The sequence below is a fragment of the Paroedura picta genome, chromosome 13, assembly GCF_049243985.1.
Source record: "Paroedura picta isolate Pp20150507F chromosome 13, Ppicta_v3.0, whole genome shotgun sequence".
In the NCBI taxonomy this organism is placed as follows: Eukaryota; Metazoa; Chordata; class Lepidosauria; order Squamata; family Gekkonidae; genus Paroedura; species Paroedura picta.
Genome location: NC_135381.1, coordinates 13,166,818 through 13,187,091, shown reverse-complemented (window position 1 = coordinate 13,187,091; position 20,274 = coordinate 13,166,818). Strand labels below are relative to the sequence as shown.

Here is a 20,274-nt window from a genome sequence, read left to right as displayed (position 1 = left end):
TCTCCACGCAGGAGTGCTTCACCCCTCTTATCCTCACAGCAGCCCTATGGAGACAGTAATACCGGGTTTGATCCAGCCACTTTTTCCTCTCTATCCTGCCCAGTTCCTCTCTTTACTGCATTTTTTTGTCCTCCATGGCTTTTGACCATGCAGGCTCCATAATTCCCACCATAGCTTTTTTTTTTTTGTGGTCAGTAGGGACTCCAATTTACACTAGCAGAAAAGCTAGTTGGGCCTGAGAATAGCCTAGTGAGATTTATGGCTGAGTGGGGATTTGAATCTGGATCTCTCTGGTCTGAGTGCAAAACTTTAAACTGCTATTTAACCCTGGCTCTCCACAACCTCCTTCCACCATGCTGTTGAATCTCCTTGGTATATATACACCATGTGGCTCAAATCACACCTTCTTCTGTACTTGCTTTACACTTCCATGTATTCTTCTCTGTTTGCTACTGGACTGACCTATTCTGTTTTGCCTTATAGGCTATCACTGAACCCTTCTTCAACATGCATCTGTTAACTAGCAACAGGGTTTTTTGGAGTCTGGGGTAGCATGTTTAGGGTATATGCTTACACTTTAAACTTATGTATAGCCAGTGAGATGTAGTAGTTAGAATATCAGACCAGTCTGGTTTGATTTCTTGGTCTGCGGAAGATTCAAGCGGTGATCTAAAGCTAATCACTTTCTCTCAGCCTAGCCTACCTCGCAGGACGGTTGTTTTGTGGATGAAATAAAGGAAAGGATAATGTTTTGCAAACTCATTTTGGGTTCCTATTTTGAAGAACATCAAAATATAACTGATTTTTTGAGGGTGTGTGTGCATTTTTTGATCGCCTTTTGTCTTGGGCGATCTTTTGCGTTTTAAGTGCAATGTGGTATAAAGCTGATACAATCCAGCAAGATTTTGGGTTGTATGTATCCCACACAACACACTCTTTCTTCCTACTTCATGTGTTATGTGTTTGTAAGTGGTTAGAAATTATTTGTGCGGTGGATAGAAATATTCTGAGTTATGCTGTGTACATTTTTTGGGATGCCCAGTCCTTCTGCACTAAATATTCATAATCCAGTTCTTATATTGTTGATGCACTGCCTCATAATGCTTTTTATTCCATTGTTTTCTAATTTTGTAACCCGTCTTGAATCTTGATGGGGAAAGTAGACTATATAAAAACTTGAGACACTGATATACCTTCCTGTCCAACCCACCTTCCTACTCATACCTGGCTGAATTTTTTCGTTTTCAGCTTTACAACTTGATTTTGTGCTATTCGGCTTCGAGGTATACATTCGCTCTGCTCTCTTGGCATCGGTTATTAGCAAGACATGGCCTCTATTTTTAGTCTTGGCTTGTGATTTTTGGATGTGTAAAAGGATCTTCTTGGAGGTGAAACTGGCCACCCGATTTCACAACTGCAGCACCCAAAATACAACCATGTTGACGTTTAGGATTCTTGCAACCTCTTCAGCATTCCCTGATTCTGAGGAGCTTTATCAACCCACCTGCAGCTCCCCAGATGAGTATCAGGAATAAGATTTGCACTTGCGTACAGTATCCTAGAAAGTATTCTGGGAAGTAACTATCTGCTTCCAACAATTGAAGAGAAATTGTGTCACAAATAATCCGCCTCCCATTTATGGTATCTCCATGGGCTCCTCTAATAGAGACCAAATGTTCCGTTCAGACCCGCTGCAGGGAAAGTCTCCGTTTTTATTACTAGACCGAGAAGATCAAATTGCTGTGCTAATTTAGAGGCGGTGGTGGCACCTACAGAAGAGGAAGTCTAAACTGGGTCTGTGATAAAAGCGTCGAGGCTTGTGTCCATCAGCCGATTGGCTACCTGAGACGATATTCTGACTCCGTCCTCGGGAAGGGAACAGCCAGGGTAAAAATGGATGGGAATGTGTGTGGTTAAAAGATAGATTCAAGTGGGTCGCCGTGTTGGTCTGAAGCAGCACAATAAAACAGAACCAGAGTTCAGTGGCACCTTTTAAGACCAACAAAGATGTATTCAAGGTGTGAGCCTTCGAGTGCAAGCACTCTTCCTCAGACTATGAACTGACTATCATATATTCCCACTGTCATAGAATAATAGAGTTGGAAGGGACCTCCTGGGTCATCTAGTCCAACCCCCTGCACTATGCAGGACACTCACATCCCAATCGCTCATCCACTGTAACCTGCCACCCCCTTGAACCTTCACAGAATCAGCCTCTCCATCAGATGGCTATCCAGCCTCTGTTTAAAAATTTCCAAAGATGGAGAACCCACCACCTCCCGAGGAAGCCTCTTGGTCAGTGATGGTCAGTTCATAGTCTGAGGAAGAGTGCTTACACTCAAAAGCTCAGGCCTTGAATCAATCTTTGTTGGTCTTAAAGGTGCCACTGGACTCTGGTTTTGTTTTATTGTGGTTTAAAAGGTTATGCATAAAGCTAAATTTCGTAGTGGGTTGTGTGGGTGAAGCTTATGCTTTCCTTTATTTAACTCTCCCCCCCTTTCCCACGAAATTCTTTGCCGCATGATAAAATATCCAGGTCTATTGGAAGGGTCCTTTGGTGTCACATGTCCTTCCATTGTTGTTCTCCGCTTCCATGAGCGGTGTGTGGAATTTGACAAGAAATTCCCTGGTGAGGCGGACGCTTGGACGACATTTAAGAAAAGACGAGTGAAACTTTCCAGTATGTTCTAAGACTATGGGCATTGAAATATACAAGCTACAGCTGTTGCATTCCATAAATTCACTGAAGTATTTGCGACTCTGGCTTTTGGTCAGATGGTGTTTCTCTCCACCATCGGGTTTTCTGCTTAATCTGAGTATGCTCGGCTTCTGTGTGAATCTGTCATGTGTTTTGTTAACTTTGCAACTCTCAAAACAATTTCCAGGTCTTTCTCATGTTATTTTAGAGCATTTATTGAAGTGTTCCCTTTTCCTGTTGCTTAGTGCATGCTTCTTATTGCATGCGACCCAGTGGAAAAACCTCTGCTTTGCGTGCAGAAGGTTGCGGGTTCAATCCCCAGCATCTCCAGCTAAAAGGATCAGGTAGTACGTAACATGAGAGAGACCACAGAGAGCTGTTGCCAGTGAGTTGATTAACATTGAGCTTGATAGATTGATGATCTGATTCATTACGAGGCAGCTTCATGTATGTTCATGTATTGTGCATTAATAATAACTATGCATTTTTATGGGGGGGGGAATTGCAGAGTTCGTGTTGCGTGTGGGTCGTCACACCCACGCATTTTCCTGCTGAATGGTCCTTCTCAACCTCAGTTTCTGAGGCTATAAATGGAAGTCATATTAGAAAACCTATTTAAAACTGAAGGTTTTTGATGCCAGGCTCACTCAACGAGAGAGTTACAAGATTCTAAGAACAGGAAATGGCAATCCAGTTTTTGATGTGGAACATATATTGGTGCGCTCCCTCCAATGGAAGTTTACGGACATGACGTCGTAGTCCCCCCCCCCATTAACCACACCAGTAGATAGACTATGGCAGCAGAGGCAGAGCAATGAGGTGCATTCAGTGCTTTGGTGTCTCTGCCGCTGCTGCCAGTTTTCCAAGGCCGCTCCCACCCTATCTAGAATCTATCTAGAATTTTACTGTTAGTCATCCTGCAAGGCACATGGTGTCTGTGTTAAAGAAGGAAGGAGAAAGTGATTAGGGATGTACAACCGTGCCCCCCCCCCGCCCCCGCATGCCTCACTGCCTTTTTGGGGGGGCAGTCTCAGTCTTCTCTTGGTCAGTAGATTGCCAGTGGAAACTTGGGATGCTCCCTACCCATGCAGATAACGAGTCAAATATTTTTCTAGTTGACCAAAGAAGTCAAGACATATTTCACTTGTAAGCTGGTTTCTTGTGTGTGTGTGTGTGTGTGTGTTTGCTCATTTTCTTCAAAGTTTCGGAACTGGGTGTACCTGTAACTAGATCAGTGGTTCTCAACCTTCCTAATGCCGCGACCCTTTAATACAGTTCCTCATGTTGTGGTGACCCCCAACCATAACATTATGCAAGTGTTCTTTTACAGAAATTAAACCGAAACTGAACCATGGCTTGAAGATCCATTGTTCATGATTGTATATAAATTGTTTTTTTCCTGGGGTTTCTCAGTTCAGCTGTGCCTCTCGTCTCACCATGATGATCTCGCTCTTTTCCGCTGCTCCAGACAGACGAACGCTCTATCTCAATCTACCCTGCCAGGCCGTTGTGTGGATGGCACCTTCACTGCCAAGCTGCTTGCCCTGCCGCGATCCCTGTGAAAGGGTCGTTCGACCCCCAAAGGGGTCTTAACCCCCAAGTTGAGAATCACTGAACTAGATAAATATGTGTGGGTTTTATTTTTGCGCAAAATATCGTATCTCATGGGAGGGTAAGGAGAAGATGAGTGGGCAGAATTAATGGGAACTGCTCTTATTTTTCGTATCTCTAGCAGATCTGGAAAAATCCCGTCCCCTAGGTCCTAACGTCAGGTTTTTAGAAGTCAAAAATGAGAAGCCCTGATCTCTTAGCGGCAAAGAAACAGCCCCCGCCCCAAGCATTTCCCCCAATAAACCAACTTCACAAAGTAGCGGGTAAATTTGCCTCCTCTTTGTATTTGAATCGATGAAGCCTTGGGTCTACTTGAATATTTCTGTGAATGGCTGGACAGTTTTGCTGATTCGTCACTCTCACTGCAGACCCCTGACTCTCCCCGCCTGCTGTTCCTCGGGGTCCTCTGTTGCATTTCAGAAGTTATTTTGTGAAACTACATCAGAACTTGGTCTCAAGTTGTTCTGTTTGGTGTGTCAGAATTAACGGGTGACGTGAATCTTTGCAGTTGGAACTCTACTTTAAAGAGATTCCGGATCTGGGTGCGGAGGGGGTCTTGCAGTCATTCTCAGCAGACTTTGCCTTAGAGCGCCAGGGAAGACGGGTGAATCTGGGTGGACTAATGTTAAGTGTGCAGTTGAGTTGGGCTGTTTTGTCTCTCCCATCAACAGCATCTCTCGGTGCTTGGTTTCCCCTCTTGTGTCTCTCACCCTTCACCTTTTGGAAGGAATCGATCCCATTTCTGCGGGACGCAGCAAGCCTTTTGCCTGCAGAGCTCACTGGAAGATCTGTTTGGGGCCCGTGCGTGAACTGGAATGAATGTGCTTACTTTGCTCTGTTCTCTCTTCGCCCAAAAATGTGCTCTGGCTTCTGCTTGGGAAGGCATTCTGCTGGTCTGTTTCCCTTGAGAGAGGCCTTTGTCCATTCAGGCTTCATTGCTGTGGATGCTAGTGCTGGATTTTGTCTGGCCAGCTTTGGTCAGGATGCCTCCTTGTGGGGGAAGCCCCTGAAAACGACTTCAGTTGTGAAAGTTGGTCCTTTTTTAGCTTGCTCAGATTCCTGAGAGCATTAACCGAGCCTGGGAATGCATGAAAATTGCAAGTAGGGATATTCCCGCCCCCCCCCCAAAAAAGGGAGGAGTGGCTTCCCTCCTCCTGTAACTTCTCAAGTGTTTCAGTTCTCTTGTAAAACAGGGGGGCTATTGTCCTGCAGAGTCCTGGGCCTCAAGCAGTGTGAGATGCAAAGGTCTTTCCCCCTTGTTCTTGCATTTCCATGGAAAGTCTGGACTCTGCTGATACTTTAACTCTTTTGTCTCCCTCCTGGGAGAGGTCAGGGTATTCTAGCATCTGCTCTCCCTGCTGCACTGGATCAAGTCACTCTTCTGTCATCTACCCCCCCTCCCCTTACTTTCTTTGTGCCCCTTCCTGCTTGACTGTACTACTCCTATTTTCCACTGTCAAGTTAGTGCAATCTGGACTTGAATTTCCTATATTGCCTTTTTGGACTTCCTACTGCTGCCGTTGTTGGGGGTCTCTTCTAGAATTGTGAGGCCTGTCTTGGAGAGCATTGGATATGTTCATGGGGGTAGCCATGTTGATCTGAAGGAGCAAAACAAAATTTGACTCCAAAGGCACCTTTAAGACTCATCAATATTGTAGTCAAGGTATGAGCTTTTGTCTGCAGGCACCCTCCCTCAGACAATGGAACAAGCTTCCATGCTTGGGTGGAGATGGATGGGACTATCAACAGGTCTCTTTTAATTACTTCTTTCCACAACTGGGAAAGCGGCTGCCGTTAATCACTAACCTTAACACTTTTATTTCCCCTATGTGTTTGTGAACCACAATTGAACCCAAAGGACTGATTCTGTTAGTTCTAGCAAGGAACTCTCGATTCTTCATTATCATGCTGCATATTTGTTGTGATGCTGTTTACTAATTTTCTACTAATTTATTCTCTCCTTATAGCTCCACCCTTATGATTCTTGTTCCATTGTTTGAGGAAGTGTGCATTCATGCAAAAGCTCACACCTTGAACAAAACTTTGCTGGACTTAAAGATCCCTTTGGACTCAATTTTTTTTTTTACATTGGATATGCTCAGTATTCTTTTCCTTTGAGCTTTGACACATGAGAACATACAGCCTGGAAAACATGGTTGGTCTTTAAGGTGCCACTGGATTCAAATTTTGCTCTTACTACTACTACACAGCTGTCTATCAGAAATTTCCCATGGTTTAGTTCACCTTGCTTCTGCCGAAGCTTGGGCATAATGAAGCTGGGTTGCCACATAGCACCTCCACATACTTAGGGTGGTCTTAAAGAGGTGATGTGCAATGTGCTGACATTGTATGTGCCTGAGAACCTGGACATATCAGTGCATCAGCAGATACACCAGGTACTATGGCAGGCTTTCTTAACCAGGGTTTCATGATGGCCCTGGGAGGGTTCCTGAATGGGTGGGAGCTAATTAATTTTTAATATATTTTTAAATGGCTTAAACATTTATCAGGTGATATGTCCATATCTGGTCATGTTGACCTGCCTCGTTGCCCAAAATGGCCAATGATGGGTCTGGAGGGGGTAGGAATGGGAGGGGCTCCAGGTGGGCATGAGCCCAGCTCTGCTTTCCAACCATATGCTGAATGATTGCACCTCTTCTGGGGTTTCACGAAGCCCGAAGGACGTTTTCAGGGTTTCTGAACAGCAGAAAAGTTGAGAAAGGCTGTACTATGGTATTAGCATGTCAGCCAAAGCTTTGGACATTCTCTGGTATTGAGGGTTTGAGATATTTTGAAAAGCAAAAAGAGAACATATTTCCTGACTGACTACAAGTGATCACTCTGACAAATCTCATTTTAAATACCCCTGCACTTGAAGCTGTGCTAATAATTGCTACTAACTAGGGATATTCTGAGTCTTCCAAACCCATAAGAGGGCTTTTTCCTCAGTTTTTTTAAAAAGACTCCAAAAGAGGATGGGCACCAAAAAGGACATGCCCCTAAGGAGACGACATCTAGTTATCCTAACCGTATTACTGTACAGCAGGGGCAGTCAAACTGTGGCCCTCCAGATGTTCATGGACTACAATTCCCATGAGCCCCTGCCAGCAATGCTGGCAGGGGCTCATGGGAATTGTAGTCCATGGACATCTGGAGGGCCACAGTTTGACTACTCCTGCTATACAGTGTGCAGAGCGTGCTGGCTTATGTGCTGATGGCATTTCCACCTCTCACCATCCCAGATGCAGGAGCAGGTGGGAGAGTCCAGCTGGTGGCAATGTGTCCATGGACACATGGCTTGCCCGCTTGGGCCTCTTCTTGTGCTCCTGCAAGGCCTCAGGCATGGCTGTTCCAGAGGGCTGGGGGAAGGTTATTCATTGAGGACTAATAAAGACACTTCCCCCCCCCCTCCCTCCTGGAAGTATCTGCTGTGGAAATGAAAGATCTTACTGGTTGTTGTTACACAGTGATACAAGTCTGGGGGAGGGAGTTGTTATTTCGGGGTTGCTTTTATGGAGTCGTTTTACGGGTTATGCTGTTAGCCACGTTAAAGCAAACTCTCTGCAGTTTTAATAATTTCAGTGCAGAAGGAAGCCTCTCCATGAAGTCATAAAGAAATTGAAGGGACACTGCCATAACATTATTACCAGGGGTAAAATGAAGGATTTGGGTAGGCTACACCAGCAGTGTGTCTTTATTTGCAGTGAAGGATTTTATTAAGCAAGTTCTATGTGGGTATTGAGTCTGAATTGGTTCAGAAGCATTGAATCTGGAACGGAGATCAAATCTCTCACTTAGGTGCCTGAATTGGTCTGTTTTGTTGTAGATTGTTGTATCAAATGAGTGCTTAGTTTTCTCAGAAAAGTAAAGTCCATCTGAATTGATCAAATATCACTGTTTCTGGCTAGAATATTCGAATCTCAAAATGATGTCTGTCTCTCTCACCGTAAGGAAGAGCTGTCTGACAATCCTAACTGCTGTTGAATTTGAGTCAGAACTCATCACAGCTGAGCTGTGTGACCCATTTAGAATGTCAGGTTTTGAAATGTAAAAAAAACAAGGAAGGTACAGAGTGTGAAAACGTCAAATACAAAAGCAGAATGCAACACTGAGCAATGAGGAGAGATTTCTCCCGTTCCCCAAACTGCACGAGGCACGGTTCATATAAGACAATTAACTCCTCAGAGTTCTTATTACAAAAATAGGTGCTGCAATTGTAGATACAGGATGGTGTCCAAATAATAAACGTTCACAAGGCGGAATTCTGGATAAAAGCCCGTTTCGATGACTCTTCTTCAGTTTGCCTCGCCGCTTATCTCCTTCAAATTACGTAATTTAAGCATCGTGGTCTAAAAATGGGATGCAGTCCTAGAACGTTATAATGGGGATAATCCTCCTCTTTTACTTGGGATGAATCTCCTCCGTCTTTTGAACTTTTATTATTTGGGTGTTAATTGTCTTATATGAACCATGTATTGTGCAGTTTGCAGAAAGTTCCACAACTCAACTTCGTGTTGTTTTGTGGCATGTTACAGCTCCTAACAAAAAATGATTTTGTACCTGCCTACACAGTGTTGCATGTGTTTCCTTCACCTCAATAACCCAGTCATGCAGCTGGGAGAGCAGAAGGACTCTGCTACTAGGAAAGATGTGCCCTTCAGAGTGGTCTTATTTTGGAAGCTACCCACTACATCAGTCTAAACAGCAGCCTTCTTTTTTAACATTACTCTCTACGGCAGGGGTAGTCAACCTGTGGTCCTCCAGATGTTCATGGAGTACAATTCCCATGAGCCCCTGCCAGCAAATGCTGGCAGGGGCTCATGGGAATTGTACTCCATGAACATCTGGAGGACCACAGGTTGACTACCCCTGCTCTACAGAACAAGACACTTTAGTTTGGGTCAGCAAATAGGGGTTTTTTTGGGGGGGAGGGGTTCTTGAGGAGGAGGCACAGAGCGTGGTTGGCCTAATCAACCCTAATGAGGATTGCAAAGATGTTCCATTTCTGTACCACCCTTCCCTACCACCATGCCCTTTTCCTTTTGGCCAGTGAGTATTCCTTAGGGGAGGTATATTTGGCCCTGGTGGCTCCAGTTGCCTATCCCTGTGAGCTGCAAAAGAATCTCTTGTGATACCAAACTGGAGATGTTTTGACTACTGAAAGGCCTTTGAAAGGGAAGGAGCTCTGCAGAGTGTTGTGGTGGGGGAAGGGAAGGGAAGAAAGACCAAATACTATCTTCTTTTACATCATACTGCCTCTTATCAGTGTGCATGTGGTAGAGAGGCTTATCCAAAACAAGTGGGTTTTTTGGGCGGGAGTGGATGGTACATCTGTTGTAACTTGAGGAAATCTGATTCACCAAGTTGTAGTGAGGGCAGCATTGCTGCTCTGAAATTGGATCGGTTTAAACGGAGAATTAAACTGCCCTCTTTGGCAGCCGTGTGCTGTCCCTTTATTTAAGGGCACGTCCCAGTAGTATAGTTAGGGTGAAGTGATACGGGCTCCAGCCCTAAATGTAGTGTAAACAAGTTTACAAAACTGGAGCATCAGAGATCATACAAAGATCATACTTACGGTGCCACTCTGCTGCCACTTGTGAAACCATAATACATTTATTGTGGCATAAGCTCTCGTGGCCTTGACCTGGATGGTCCAATCTAGCCTGATCTCAGATCATGGAAGCTTAGGCCATGATCATTACTTGAATCGAAAACAATCAAGGTATTCCAGGGTTGCTATGCAGAGGAAAGCAGAATGTAAATATAATTGATTAAAAAAATAAGGAGGGAAGAATGAAGTATAGTTACTGTCATGATGTAGAGAAGTCCATGGTAGAAATAACCAGCGTCTCTGGAAGAAAGTAGAGTAGCCTACATGCTAGCCAGTGGTGTATGCAGGATGTCCAAAGACACATATACACAGAGGGGTTCTGAGTGCTTAAATAGCAAGATTTCTACATTGTGGCTAAGGTTGGGTGCTGTAACCCCTAAAACAATGTACTTGAAGTGATTATGTTGCTTTGGCTGCAGCTATCATAACAGCACGAGGATCTTACTGGGTGACTGACGGTTATCTGTGGCAGCCATTTTGTGGCTGGCTCCACCCCACCCGGCAGCCATTTTGGCGGCCCTTTTGTGGTTGCGCTCACCATCCAGTGTCAAAATTGCAAAGGTGCCTGCAAGCTTCAAAAGGTTGGAGATCACTACTTTATGGCATTGGTGTGCCCGAATGGCAACTTTCTCAGATTCAGTACTTGCATAGTCCCATTGGTTTGTCGTTGGTACGATTTAAGACATCCATAGGATGAGGCCATAGGCGGGAGATGGGCACAGTCAGCACCAGCTGAATTTTTCTAGCAGTCTTCAAAGGTAACTTCCATATTTAGTGTGTTGCAGAATGCTTATGTCAGCAAGACACGCTGGCATTTCAGATGTTTGCTTTGCTTTGCTTTGCTTCTGTTCCAGGAGTGACCCTTAAAGGACGTGTGTTGCCTCCTTTCAGGAGTGGCCAGCAAGCAAGGCTTGTGTATGGTGTAAGCGGTGCTGGAAAAGTATATGGGAGTGTGTGTGGGTGGAGGGAAGGGGCTGGGGTGGTGCAGAGAGGAAGTTTTATGTAATTCTTGGCTGCCTTTCTGGTAATTGTTTTAATCAAATGGAATGTAGCATAATCCAGAGCTCGTTTGGCAGTAACGGCTACGTTTTCCTTCTCCTTTAGATGTTGGATCGGAATAAGTTCTCAGTTTCTCTCCACGTATGAAACTTGGACACATTGTGGGGAAAAGAGTACAAAGGCTGGGCAGTATTGGAAAAGGAGATTTCTGTATAGTCAAAAGGGCTGTTTTGTATGATTCTGCACCAGGACTGATGTCTGACGAAGAATCTTGAGGAGTTTCATTTCCATAAAAAAAAACAACAACAGCCAGCAATTATTTAGCACCAACGGCTGTGCAGAAACGTGATAATGCTCAGACAATGTTTGGAAAAAGGTTTGTAGTTCAGGTCAGAGTCCTGGTGTTGGTTGCAGTTTTCTTGTTCGCAATATCTACCATTTTTTTGTTCACACATTCCTTCTTCTCATACACACCTGTGTTTCTCACCGATTTCCAGAATACATTTTTAAAAAATGTATTTCTTAAAAAAACAGGCATTCAAATAAAACAAAACAAGCACACTGGCCTACATTTATTGCGTAACTGTTTGGATTGCAGAACTTAAAAGGCCATCCACCTTTTGGAATCAAAGCAGAGCAGAAAAGTTTATGCTCTTTAGTTTTCGTTTGGTGCCCTTTGCTTTTTCTGATTAAGAAGCCATGAGCACTTTTTTGTAAATAAGAAAAACTGTTGTGGGAGTGGGGATGTGTGATATTTCGTCACCCTAGGGGGGGCATTTAGAATGCCTTGTGCCTGGGTTCTTCTGTGAGTAGGAAGAACTGGTTTCCTCTGAGATTGATCCTGAAAAAAAGACTCCATCTATGCCAATATAGTACAAGTGTACCTTTAGTGGCCTCACTAGTCAATTATAGTTATGTCTGATCACAGCCCCTGGTTGCATTGATGCAGGATGTGGACTTATAATTGGTCATAAAACAAAATTATGGGGGTCCTATATCAATGACCCAGAACTAATAGCACATAAAACATAATGTAGAAGTAACTTCTGCCCTGGTTTTGCTAACAAACGCAAGTGGGAAGTTTAGGTTTAGTTTTTTTGCTGTCTAAGTGGTTGCAAATTGCAGTGGAACAGGTATATAAATCCACTGCAGTAAAATGGCTCTCCCCCTAAAAGGGGCCTTGTAGATTTACTGCAGCACAAGATCTACTTGAAGGAAGAGACCATTTCATCAGACTTTATCTGGAAAGAGAAACAAATGCATGAACCTTGGAGTTAGAAGGCCATAGATTAGATGTAGCTAATGATCTGTTATGGCAATGCCCTTCTTCGGTCTACGTGGGACAAACAGGTAGATCAGATGCAAATCTGACAATAAGCAGAGGCAGCATTCCCCACAGGGTCGTTGTTACTGACCCAAAAGTTATCGTAATATGGCAGAAATGTTTCAAGGAGAGATTCCAGCATAAATTTGAAGTTTTTGTTGGGGTTAACTGGATTCAGTGGGACTTAAACACACACACACACACACACACACACAAAACCTCTCCCTAGCTACTATGGGTATTAAATTGCTTAACCCAGCTAAGCAGATTTTATAAAATCACTGATTACATCTTGCTTATCTCGTATATACTTCCGAATTTTGCATGGCAGCGTTGTAGATAATGATGCTCAGGGCTGTCCCTTAATAACTTTCTGGAACTGAGGTCATAGGAATGTGTCTGATTTCCTCCATATCCTGTTAGTTGTTGGAACTTGGATTATCTTAGTAAATCCAGGCTTCCCTCTGCTGAAGGTGGTTGACTCTTGTTTCATAGTTGTTTAAAAGGGTTGCTTTTAATGGGTCACAGATCCTTGAACATTGCTTTAGCACTTTTGAATGCCATCCGTCTAAAGAAGTACCCCTTTATAACCATCTGATTTTGTTCACATTTTTGCCAACACTGTTTTTTTTTAAACAAAAAGCTGCCAGTGTCTCTATTTGTAATTTGTTCCATTGCCCAGTGATTCCTGTGGTTAATAATTTGGTCTCCCTTTTAAAGTTTATAGTTAGGTGCACTTGTCAGCTTTCTTTTTCTGTTCCCTGAGTATTCTGCTTCATCTACTGGAGAAGGCCACTTATAAAAAAACCCACAGTATTAACTCAAATACAAGACTAGGCTCCCCTCCTCCCAGCATGCCATCAAAAGGGGGTGGGATATCTTCCACTTGGAGACAAGTTAGTTATGTCCAAAAATAATTTTCATGCGAATAACATTTTTAAAGGGGGTTATCTTACATTCAGCGTTGTCTGGCTTTCGGATAAATACAGTACCAGAAAAAAAAACATTTCATTGGTTTTTAAATATGTGAAACTGATTTCAGTCATACTAACTAAGCTTTGTTTTAAAACCAGGCAGCATATTGCTGGTACCTCTCTTTTCTTTAACTTAAAAAAGATAAAATTAAGTTTTATTGTAGACAAACAAACAACCAGAAAAGCACAACAGAATAAAACCATCTGGTTTGCATGGGCTGTCTGATTTGCATCTTTAACTTGTGTATGATTGTGAATACTATATGTCTTGTTAGTCTCTGAAAACAATGGATGCTTTCTGTAATTTCATCGCTCCTTAATTCTTAACAGTGTTGCTCTGGCTGAGTTGTATTTATAACACAGACTGCCCAAACCTATTTGTTAGGTTGATCATTTCCCTACTTGATTCTTTTTAAAAACAAAATTCTTTTTCTTCTTTGCTAGTGATGATGTATTCTCTTGCCACTTAGGAAGTTCAAGATGTCCCATCTTTGACCCTCAAGCACTGCTTTCTGTTCAAAGATCATGGAGCAGTTCTCTTTTTTACTGTTGTAACTCTGGAGTTACTTCCTTTCCTGCTATTGGAGTGGCTGTAAAACTTTACACAGAGAACAGCTTTGCCTGTCCCAGTGCTGTTTTTTTACAGGATATGATGTGATCTGTGACTTATTGAGCTCTTGTTTCCCAATTCCGCTGCTGATGAAGCTGCAGTTTTGTTGATGACTTTGTGTATTTGGGCAGTTGCTCCCGATCATTCGTTCATTCTGTGGGTTGGAGTTCTGTGGCGAGCCCCTGTTTTTTGTTTTAAAATGTCTATGGAAAGGCACCTCATGAAAGGAGGGCTTTCCTTTGAATGGGGGTTGATTCCTCCTCTTTTGGACAACTATGCCAACTTCAGTTCGGTTTGCAAGCCTGCTTTAAGTTCTTTGTTTTAAAAAGCAAATATTCATGAGCTGAAAGAGGGTGAGAGCTCTCTCCTTCATCCCCCAAAATGTCCTTGTGACAACTCTTAACCACTTGCCTGGGTTCCTGATTATTGTAACTGGGATGGTTACACGCACTTGTAGAAGTGAGAATTATCTGAGGATACGGCCAGCGTGGTTAAGAGTGGTGGTTCTAATCTGGCGAGCTGGGTTTGATTCCTTGCTCCCCTCCTGGAGTCAGCTGGGTGACCTTGGGCTCATCGTAGCCCTGTTAGTGCTGTTGTGACCGAGCAGTTCTGTCAGAGGTTCTCTCAGCCTCCCCTCCCTCACAGAGTGTTTGTTGTGAGGAGAGGAAGAGAAGGCAATTGTATGCCACTTTGACACTCCTTCAGGCAGTGAAAAGCGGGGTATAAAAAAACAATTCTTCCTCCTCCTCCAATGGAGGATAGATTTATGGTGTCTGGAATGGGCAAGGTGTGTGCTAAGTGCCAGTAAGTTGCTTCCAACTTATGGTGACGCTGTGAATTAATGACTTCCAAAATGTCCTATCTTTTGTCTTGTTCAGGTCTTGCAGATGGGTGTACTCTTTGTACTGCATTGTGTTTTTTCTGATTTTGTAATCTGTTTTGCAACACAGTGAGAAGGGCAGACTAAGAGAAAAGTGATTGAATAAAAATGTGGATTGTCTGTTGAATAATCTTAAAATGTGTTTTTAAGATGTGCTTTAGTTATATTTTAATCACCTGTCAGCCATCTTATCTTTCTCTGCTGGAGATAGCAGGATAGAAATTGTCCAAATTAAGTTAAAAACAAAGGCATCTGCTCTTAAAATCTCTGTCTCTGTCTCGTGTTTGTGTGTGTATGTTGGATACTGCTGTAAGCTAACAGTGCAGTCCTCTACAGCAGGGGTAGTCAACCTGTGGTCCTCCAGATGTTCATGAACTACAATTCCCATGAGCCCCTGCCAGCAAATGCTGGCAGGGGCTCATGGGAATTGTAGTTCATGAACATCTGGAGGACCACAGGTTGACTACCCCTGCTCTACAGCCTTCCCCTTGAAAAGGTAAGGCCCTTGCTACCTGGAGGCTCCCAGTGTGGGATCACTGATTTCATTGGACAGACAGGAGCAACTCTGCATTGGACTGCATAGTAAAGTATAGCAGATCTCGAGAATGACATAGCAGAGAGGAGCTCATGAGGAATTCTTCCTTCTAGGTTTGCATGCCTTCCAGCCACACATACTCAGTGCCAGCTATCTGTTTTGCATTTAAATGTATGGAAAACTTTTTATGGAACCATGTGCATGTTGCAACATGTTTCTGTTAATGAGACTGAGAGCACAAATGAATCACTGGGGTGAAGCAGGATGGGAGAAGACGTCTTCTGCTTGTCCGCACAGGACCACCAATGGAACCAAGCAATATAGCAGCAGATTTTTCTGAACCCCCCTTTGCCCAGAATTGGATTGGGATAATAGGGCAGAGGGGAGGACTCAATGAGAGTTCTTAGCCAGGAGGAATTCGGTTCTCTGGCTACCTCCAGATCCGCTCCCTTTTTGGAACGTCTCTATTCACTGCTTATGGTGCAGAAAACATTGTTCTGATTGTGATCCCCTGATGGCATGGTGTTTTCGTTAGAGGATCGGGAAACTGAAGTTCGAATCCCCATTCTACCATGAAGACTGACTATGATACGTTTAGGTAGGTCTTGCATTCGAAGGAATAGTCACATATATAGCTGTGAGTTGCATAAACAGGGTGTAACTGTTTTATAATGTGCTTTGGTGGGGAATTCTCTTCTGGGGGTAGATCATTCGAGATTGGGGGTAGATCATTCAGCGTTAGAAACTTGAAATTGCATTCCTTGGTTCTTTTTGCAAGGGTGGGTGGAAACCAGTACTCTGCACCCTTTCAGTTTGGACAGGGCTGGACCACAGCAGTCTATATTTGAATTTCACCAGTCTGGGCAAAAAGCCACGTTTGCTGCAGCTGCATTGGTACAGCAGGTTCTCTTAACAGTATCCCACAATGCAGTTCCTTGTCTTGAGAAATGAACGTGAGAGCCTGGCCAACTGTGCTACCCACTGTTGGCCTTTCTAGAGTGGGTAAGTATTCTAAAGTCTTCCAACTCTGGAAGTCAAGCCACTCAAACACTTAACGGCAAACTTCCTTTAGACCAGGGGTAGTCAAACTGCGGCCCTCCAGATGTCCATGGACTACAATTCCCAGGAGCCCCTGCCAGCGAATGCTGGCAGGGGCTCCTGGGAATTGTAGTCCATGGACATCTGGAGGGCTGCAGTTTGACTACCCCTGCTTTAGACATTAAAAAAACCCCTTTAAAACCTAGGCACAGGTAATTTCTGTTTATTGTCATTCCTGTTTAAAATGGCAGGAGAAATAGTTTTGTTCACCTTATTCCTCAGTTATCAGCCCATTACACGTGGACCAATTTGTCATGGACCGAACATTTGAATGAGCACAGTGCAGTGGGTGAAAAAGGAGTTTAAATAGTTGCTAAGAATAGTTGTTACCTTCATTTTGTCTGCATATTCTGGAATCAGCTGGTTTGGCCAGTCTGATCCACAGTTCTGTAACCTCTAGACTAGTTTATTGTAATATGTTCTATGCAAGGTTGCTCTTCAAGAATGCTTGGAGGCTTTGTTTTGTAGAGAACAAGCTGGAGACCCGTGACTCATGGAAGACTCATGGAAGAGGGAAATCCTATCCCCATTTTCTCTTCTCCGCCTTTTCTTCTCCACTTTTGTCCCCCACCCTGCTGTCCACTCTCTTGCTTCCCAGCCTTTTCTCCCTCTCCCAGCCACTACTACTGGAACTTTTCTTCAGCCTTCTATCCTGCCAGGATTGTCTGAGCCCTTATGCAGGGTTGTACATGGCCCCAATGTGTGGATTTTTTGATCCATGTTCCAGGGCTAAGTTTAGAATTAGATATATAGAAGCAGTGTTCTGTCTTAAACTAGCTACCGTGCTTATAAATGTCAGTGCTAAAATAGCTGCATTGACTACCAGCGTGCTTCCAGGCTCAATTCAAGGAACTAGAGCTTCACTACATTGCCTTTCATGGGATTTCCTTGTATGACCCCGTGCACCATCTTGGTATAGCCTTGCAGTTCCTTCTTGCAATGCCAGCTCCAATGCTGGCACTGCTGTTCTTTTTCTTTTTCCATTTTGGTCCCCATCCGTTGCATTTGGCTTTCCTAAGTATTCCAGAAGGGCCTGCAAAGCAGTTGTGTTGAAAGAAGTTTGCTCTGAAGGTCAGCTTGAAGTTTTAATTGCTTTTTTTTTTCAGGGCTGAATTTTGTCGGCAAACATGTCCCTTCTGTTAGTGTGTTTTCAAGGCTGTTATACTTTGCTGTACAAAATCGATTGATTTATTTTTGTTGAGTTGTACATTACCCCAGAGTTTGGGGAATGACAGAGTATAAGTTTTTAAAGAACCACACAGTGAAGGCCAACAGAACACCAGGTGTATGCCATTCCTGTTGTATGCCAACAGGTGTATGCCAGAGGACAGAATATAGTACCTGAAATGTTCACTTACACTTGGGGGGGAAAAATCAAAATTTAAGTTGCCTGGCGTTGGATGGTGGGGGGTGAACATGGGACGTCTAACTTCTGGGATGATCTCTTTACTGTCCGCTCTAGTTACTGATAGTTGCTGCCTCTCACTGTTGTGGCCGGTGCCACTGAAATGACACAGAGTTTGAGGCTGCTTCTTCTACAGTGCAAGAGACAAACGAAAACACAACTTCCATCGCATCCATCGACTTTAATTAAAAGAAAAAGATAGATCTTTCATTATACGCTACCTTGGGAGTCAACCTGATGGAAAAACAAGATATGAAAACTAATGTGTTGCTGATTGTGTAACTCATGCGCATGTGTGGAAATGCTGGGGCTTTAGTTCATTCAGAGCACAGCTTCCAGCAGTTGTGGGATATACAGGGTTGCAATTTGAAGGTCCTAACGCTGTTACTGTCTTTCTTTTCTGTTGTACATATCCCATTCCTGGGAGCTTGGCCTGGTCCTTGGTTGCCAAATAGCAAGCCTCACTTGGGGATGCTTGGCCTGGACATGATTTCACTCAAAACACAGAGGCAGAGGAAAAGGAAGAGCCTTACAGGAGGGCGGAATAAAAATACAATAAATAAATAATGCATACATTACATTACTGTGTACCTTTGTATTATTTACTTAGTTTATGCCTTTCTTCCCTGTGGGGACCCAAAGCAGCTTACATTGTTCTCCTTTCCTTCATTTTATCCTCACACTCACCCTGCGAGGTAGGTTAGGCTGATAGTATATGATGGGCTCATAGTTAACCAGTTAGCTTCCACGGCAGAACGGGGGTTTGAACCGGGGTCTCCCAGATCCTCATCTGCCATTCTCACCCTGGCTGTGCTTCGTGAAAGGCTGCTTTTCATCCCTAGCTGGAGATCCCCTATCATCCTTGGTCAAAGTTAATCAGCCAATGTGGCATTACTTCTGAAATACGTTTTCTTCCATTCATGGGAACTGTTCTCCAAGAAGCCAGATTCTAAGTAGGGGGAAGCACGCCGCCTCCATCGTATTTCTTCTTCCTAGAACCCGTTTCCTGGCTCCTTTCTCTTTTGTGAGAGTCCTGTGGACATCTCATCTCAAGGAAATAAAACGTTTGCAACCGGCCATTATAAATAGCGGTTCCAGCTACGGCCTGCCCATGTGGGATTTCATCTCCAAACTATGTTTGGATGGCTTACCTTCTTCTCTATTTTCAGTCTGTCCTGGGGGTCTCAGTTCACAATCCAGTTTGAGTCATGCTCTCTGGGCAAGCCCACGCCTTTCAGGTAGGAGAGGATCCAGCAGTTTTTCACTGGGGCAGTGCTCACAGGACAGCAGCCGGTGTCCTTTCTGAACAAGTGCTTAAAGGGATAAATATACCCCACATTTCCCATTCCTCAGCAGTGGCTCACTATGTAAAACTGTCCTGCCAGGGATTGGGTTACCAGCTGGGATTGTTTCTTTTTTAAACGAGGGTCTGAGTCGTCTGAGCTGGAGAGGCCCGGTTTGCTCAAGAGTTGAAGGGGATGGGAGTGGGTTGGTGGAGAGGCAGCCTTCTTGCAAGAACAGCAACAATGGGATATTCCAGGGGTAGTCAAACTGCGGCCCTCCAGATGTCCATGGACTACAATTCCCAGGAGCCCCTGCCAGCATTCGCTGGCAGGGGCTCCTGGGAATTGTAGTCCATGGACATCTGGAGGGCCACAGTTTGACTACCCCTGGGATATTCTGGCTGGCTGGCCTGATTGCAGACGCACGGCAGGCAGATAGAGGTTGTCAAAATCCCATTCCAAAATTCAGATACCAGTTAAGACTTGTGGCTTCACGTCCAGAGGGAACTCCAAAGGCAGAGTTCTAATGCACTGTCCAGGGTCAGAGACCAGAGAGTCAATCAGGAATACAGACTGCAAGGTCAAGAACTAACAGACACATTGCTTCCACACTGTCACGCCCCTGCTTGCTGCTTTTATACATCAGCCTAAACACTTGCCAGCCACTTCAGTCCTGCTCCTGCAAATACTCAACCTCATGACTAATATGGAGTCTGTGCTGTGCTGCCAATCTGTCACTGCGCCTTCTGTCTTGCAGCTCCTTCCTATTCTTCCTTCTATGCTGTTCATGAGGTTCTGGAGACAAGGGAGATAAACTGGCTGGCTCCCTGTTGCTTACTCCAGGGCTGGTGGCTGAGAAGCCATTGTACTGGCGCCTGGCCATGTATCCAGTCTGGCTCTTCAGAGACTGCTTCCTCCTGCAGTGTCTATGTTACTGTGGGTTTGGGTCGGGCCAGCTGGCTGCCTTTTGCTCAGAGGGGTCATCTGTTAAAACTGGTTGGTCCATGACACAGAAGTTCTCTGCTGTTGTGTTTGCAAAGGTAGTGTGATGCACATGGGGCCTGACATCTTTAGGCTGAGGGTGGTAAAGCAGTCAACATACTGTCTGAAACTCTGCCCATGAGGCTGGGAGTTCAATCCCAGCACCTGGCTCAAGGTTGACTTAGCCTTCCATCCTTCCGAGGTCAGTAAAATGAGTACCCAGCTTGCTGGGGGGTAAACGGTAATGACTGGGGAAGGCACTGGC

At 44.3% G+C, this 20,274-nt stretch overlaps 1 protein-coding gene across 3 annotated transcripts in view; it reads left to right on the top strand.

Annotated features, from left to right (window-relative positions):
• Positions 1–20,274, top strand: part of PXN (paxillin) — a 63,416-nt gene that overhangs the window by 2,047 nt on the left and 41,095 nt on the right. Inside the window, exon 1 of one of the 3 annotated variants that reach the window (XM_077307229.1) lies at positions 15,608–15,840. The exons of the other annotated variants lie outside the window; for them this stretch is intronic. Within the exon in view, the coding sequence (XP_077163344.1) occupies positions 15,828–15,840 (13 nt within the window). The 5' untranslated portion in view covers positions 15,608–15,827. Of the gene's footprint in view, positions 1–15,607; positions 15,841–20,274 lie in introns of those variants that run through there. 3 annotated transcript variants of the gene reach the window in all.